This window comes from Rhea americana, unplaced genomic scaffold (genome assembly GCF_003343005.1).
Source record: "Rhea americana isolate MKP2758 unplaced genomic scaffold, rheAme1 scaffold_364, whole genome shotgun sequence".
Taxonomy (NCBI): domain Eukaryota; kingdom Metazoa; phylum Chordata; class Aves; order Rheiformes; family Rheidae; genus Rhea; species Rhea americana.
The window spans coordinates 169,822-175,175 of record NW_028186495.1 but is presented as its reverse complement, the minus strand read 5'-3'; the positions used below and the strand labels follow the sequence as shown (position 1 = coordinate 175,175).

At 40.5% G+C, this 5,354-nt stretch overlaps 1 protein-coding gene across 1 annotated transcript in view; it reads left to right on the top strand.

Moving 5' to 3' along the window:
• The window catches only part of PTGS2 (prostaglandin-endoperoxide synthase 2), an 8,058-nt gene extending 3,371 nt beyond the window's left edge, over window positions 1-4,687 (top strand). Inside the window, exons 7-10 of the mRNA XM_085312441.1 lie at window positions 171-417; window positions 1,355-1,641; window positions 1,835-1,982; window positions 2,127-4,687. Of these exons, the coding sequence (XP_085168567.1) occupies window positions 171-417; window positions 1,355-1,641; window positions 1,835-1,982; window positions 2,127-2,533 (1,089 nt within the window). The 3' untranslated portion in view covers window positions 2,534-4,687. The remainder of the gene's footprint in view (window positions 1-170; window positions 418-1,354; window positions 1,642-1,834; window positions 1,983-2,126) is intronic.
• The last annotated feature ends 667 nt before the right edge of the window (window positions 4,688-5,354 follow it).

Here is a 5,354-nt window from a genome sequence, read left to right as displayed (position 1 = left end):
AATTCCTGCCTTCCTGTTGGATGACAAATACTTCAAGTTCACACTGTGTTCACAATGTAATCCTTGTCTGACTTCAGGATTGTATTTAAAGTATTGATGGAGTCAATATGATTTAACTCATGCATCATAGCTTATGACTCTGTTCTCTTCTCTCCTTCCCTCCCACCCAGATGATTGATGGGGAAATGTATCCACCCACAGTGAAGGACACTCAGGCCGAAATGTTATACCCTCCTCACGTTCCTGAACACTTGCAGTTTTCTGTTGGGCAGGAGGTGTTTGGTTTGGTTCCAGGTTTAATGATGTACGCTACAATATGGCTCAGAGAACACAATCGAGTCTGTGACATCCTGAAACAGGAGCACCCAGAATGGGATGACGAGCGACTATTCCAAACTACTAGACTCATATTGATAGGTGAGTATCTCTCTTGCAGCATGTAAGCTTAATGTGTTGTCTCAAGTGTGACACTTCTGCTCATGGGCAGCTGCAATAGCTCTTAGTAAGAGAAGAAACATTACCTAAGTTGGTGTCTGAGGGCGTACATCTGAGTCTTCATAACCTGTGCCTGGAATGTGATTAAGATGCATAGCTTGCTCCTAGTCATGTTAAATACAAAACCAAAGAAAGTTAAGTGATACTAATTCCCTTATCTAAAGGAAACAGAACTGAAAACAGTGAAAAAGCAGGAAGCTGAGGTTAGTTTTCACACAGAAAGTGTGTGAGGCCCTGTAACCTCAGTTGCTCCCAAATTGTCAGTTGTTTTTTTTTTTTTTTTTTTTTTTTTTTTTTTTTTTTCCTGGGGTTGGGTCAGTTCAGGTAGAGTTTGAGAGAGGCTGTGATTAAATCTCAAAGTTCAGGAAGTTTTGCAAAACATAATTCTTCATACTACTTTTGTATAACTCTGTTCAGGGGTATTTTATCTAATGTTAATGTTGATGCATGTTAARTTTGGAAAGGGCTCTGCCCAAACTTCCCGAAACAGTGAATCAGGAGAAGGCAATTGTATTAAGCAGTTCAGTATCTTATAGCAGATCTCAGCATCTGACTTCTTCTAATTATCACCCACCTCCACCTCAGAACACAATGTAGATACCTATGTGTACTCTGTGTTCCACAGAACTTTAGAGAAGTGAATCTCTGGAGGAAAACAAACTATAAAAAGAATACTTCCATACTGTGGCCACCCCTTATTATCTCTGACAGAAAACTAGTCACAGTAAATACTCCTTAATATTCTGTAATCTCTTTTTAGAACAGTGTAGAACTGGTATTTCCTCTTAGAGCAGGGTAACCACCTGGAACTTCTCAGGGAAACAGTACTTAATTTTCTTTCATTTCACCTAACCAACAGGAGAGACAATTAAGATTGTTATTGAGGACTATGTACAACACCTGAGTGGCTACCACTTCAAACTGAAGTTTGATCCTGAGCTGTTGTTCAACCAGCGCTTCCAATATCAGAACCGCATTGCAGCTGAATTCAATACTCTGTACCACTGGCACCCACTTCTGCCAGACACTTTCCAGATACATGACCAGGAGTACACTTTCCAGCAGTTCCTCTACAACAACTCTATAATGCTGGAGCATGGGCTTTCCCATATGGTGAAGTCTTTCTCCAAGCAAAGTGCTGGCAGGGTAGGCTTTTTGTTTTTTTTCTCTCTCTCAAGTTATTAGTGCCTCAACAGAAACATAAATGGGGGAGGGGGGGGGTGGAGAGAGCTTTATTTTAACCTTCCCCACCCTGTCTATCTGAAACTAGTAAGATTATGTAAGGACACAAATTCCTCATGACTTAYCTGGAGATCTTAACTTTTTTTTTCTTAAACAGGTTGCTGGGGGGAAAAATGTTCCTGCTGCAGTAGAGAAGGTAGCAAAAGCTTCGATTGACCAAAGCAGACAAATGAGATACCAGTCCTTGAATGAGTACAGGAAGCGCTTCATGTTGAAACCRTTTAAATCATTTGAAGAACTTACAGGTAATTTTTACTCTCTCTAACAAACAAGCGCCCTATCCTTAAACGCACACAGAAGCCTGTGACATGACTTCTGAACTGCTGCAGGGCAGTGCAGGGCAATGAAAATTAGCTTACCTACTTTTTTTTACTCGTCAATAACTGCAGGCGAAAAAGAAATGGCAGCAGAACTGGAAGARCTTTATGGAGACATTGATGCTATGGAGCTGTATCCAGGCCTCCTYGTAGAGAAGCCACGACCAGGCGCCATCTTTGGCGAAACGATGGTGGAAATCGGAGCGCCGTTCTCCCTGAAGGGACTGATGGGAAACGCTATCTGCTCCCCTGAGTACTGGAAGCCCAGCACTTTTGGAGGAAAAGTAGGCTTTGAAATAATCAATACTGCCTCCTTCCAGAAGCTCATCTGCAACAATGTGAAAGGCTGTCCTTTCAGTGCTTTCCATGTCTTAAACCCTGAACCCACGGAGGCAACCATTAATGTTAGTACTTCAAACACGGCAATGGAAGACATCAACCCCACGTTACTACTGAAAGAGCGATCTGCTGAGTTATAAAGTGTGCATCTATTTATTTATTTAATAATATAAATTATTGTATTTATAGCTTAATTATTATTACTATTTTTAAAAGCTCACATGTCTTCACTTTGGAGTTTGCCCAGATTTCTTACTCGGGTAAGGCTTCCATTTACAAAAGGGATTTTTCTGTGTTTGAGCTCAGGAGCAAATCCCTTGTTTAAAATCTTCTGTAGCAGAACTAGGTATTCCAAAGTGGACAACGTTCCGGGTTTTTTATATCGCTTTCTTACTTGACAGAAAGGGCATTTTTTTTGTTGTGGGTTTTTTCACTTTGTAAGTCACAACACTACAAAAGCAAGTTACTTCCTCAGCTCTTTAGACTTGAAAATAGGCACTCAGACTAAAAGGACAAGAAAACTCAACTCACTGCAATTGATAATTTTTGGCAGTTTTCATTATTGGCACTCCAAAGATGAATAATAGGTACTTAACACAACTTTTAATGTAAACTCAGAAAATGAGTTGCATTTCCTCATTGATACTACCTCTCCTTTATTGCAAATAAGGCACTTTGTACAGTAACTTGCAGGTTCTCTTTTTGTGTGTAAATCTGTGCTTTCCTGTGGCATTACACCTTATTTTAAGGGAATGGAACTTGCCTTGCATCCTACTTCTGTAACACGTGCTTCAAAGCCACAAGTATTATTTGTGCTGGGAATGATCCTGGTGGTGCTGGGGCAGAAACAACTAACCATCAGGCTGGAATATGAGGTTGCTTCTATATTGATAGAGAAATTTTATTTTGCAAGTTTGGGGTGCTCTTACAGTCCAACATATTAGTGTTCTTTCCATAGCTGTAACTTTCTGGTGTACTTGATAATGTAACTTTAATCCCTGCCATTTTATGGACAAATGGACAGTATAGTTTTAGTTAAGGCTGTGACTACAGTATAGAACTATCCTGGCTTCTTAGAAGTTAGTTATCTTGGTTCTGAGCGTACCTCCAAAAACAATGATCTCAGTGATGGTACAGTAGAACTGGGAAGCTGTGTAACCATGCACAGCAAAAATGAATCCTGAACTGATTTAGTCAAGTCTTGGCACTACAAAATTTTGCTATGTTTGCAAGCTATAGTCATGCCTTAGTTTTATTTATTTGGGAGTGGGAGATGAAATGTCCTGTTTATAAAACAGGAACATTTTAAGCAAATATTTTTGTGCTAACTGGCCAATTCCTTTTAAGGTTGAAAGATCCTATACACATTTTCCTGATCCAGCACTAAACTCTCTAGTCTTACCTGGGCATATAAGAACTTGCACTTTTTTTTTTTTAAAGTCACCCCAGACTGCAGTAGAGAGGCAACACAATAGTTTGTGCCAAGAAAAAGATAAGTTCATGACTACTTGCAAAAAGCTTAATCTTGTACTACATCTGACTTTTTGCAACCTCTTTGAGGCTTGGTAACGCGTAATAAGGACTACAGTACTAGAAGGGCTTGATTGTGGCTTCTGTGTCCTTGTTAAAGACATTGGCTACCATTTGCAGTGTAAGTTTGTAATCCTTAATGCAAATATCTGAATTTGGTATTGATTATTACAGGACATCCTGTGTCTGATTTGAGATGGTTTTTGAGATAGATGCCTTGGGGTTAGAAGRGGCTTTTATTTTATTTTAATTTTATCTTCTACTTGAGGCACTAAGATGACAAGCTTCTGTTGCTTTCTATTGAAAGGTGGTCAGCACAGTAAAGTGTCTGACAGATGACCAAATAATTTAATTGTCATTCGATTCTTGCAATATCATTTTTGGAATATACTTCTGCAGAGCAGCCTTCCACCATTGACCAGGAAAACTGTTTGCCTTAGAAATGAAGCAACAAGAACTTAAACGTTGTTAATTTTCTACCCCAAAATGACTAAAGCTGTCTCCTTTTGAATTTAAGTTAGATATAAGCTGCTTTGGAAAGGAATCATGTTSACTTTGCATTTTGTACTTTGCAACCACACTTTGGCAGTCATTTGTGTTTCCCAACCTGCTGGGTTAGGCTGGGCTCAAGTTGCTGATGATAAATGTGTATGTATGTCTGAGATTATTTATTTAAAATTTCTGTGGAATTGTTTTTCACTTTATTTTTATAGAACAAGAGTTTTTAAAATGCAATTGTTTCAATAAATAAATTGAGAGTCTTACCTGAATGGACTTGTGTGACTACAACAGAAACCTTCTTAGGGACTTAACTTCAGCACTACTTAGTATGGAACAACTGTTTCATCCTGCTTTTCCCCTCAACTTTGAATGGAGAAAACTCATAATAGCTGGAGCTACAGCTAACTTAGGGTCTAGAATTTAAAACTGAACTTACCAGTAAGTTCAAGAGAAGAAAGGGAGGGGGGTGCCTGGGTATAGTGGGGATTTAAGGGAACTGCATGGCAGTTAGCACAAGGAGCTGCACACTGACTGGGCAAGACCACAGCACTACTGGGCCTGAAGCAAGGGGGGAATATTAGGAGCCACTGGTGACTGTGGTGATCTTTGGCCCAAAGAGGATTTGGGGTGGTTGGAGAGAAGGTGACTTGGCGTTGGTGCCCGTGACCAGCGTGGTTTGGCCCTTGCTCCCTCAGGCAAGGCTTGYTGTGCGCCCATAGCAGCAGCCTTCCATGGCACGACACGTAACGTGAACAGCGTGTCCTGTAGTTAGTTAGCTGTACCGCAAAGTACTGTATCCGCTTTGGACTCTGCTAAGTTTAGAGAGAGATGCCCCTGAACTGCTCTTGCTTGAGTGAGTCGTAATGCTCACTAGCAGCGTGGGGAGGCTGGCTGTACCCCCCACAGCATGCACCTCTACACCAGCTGGGT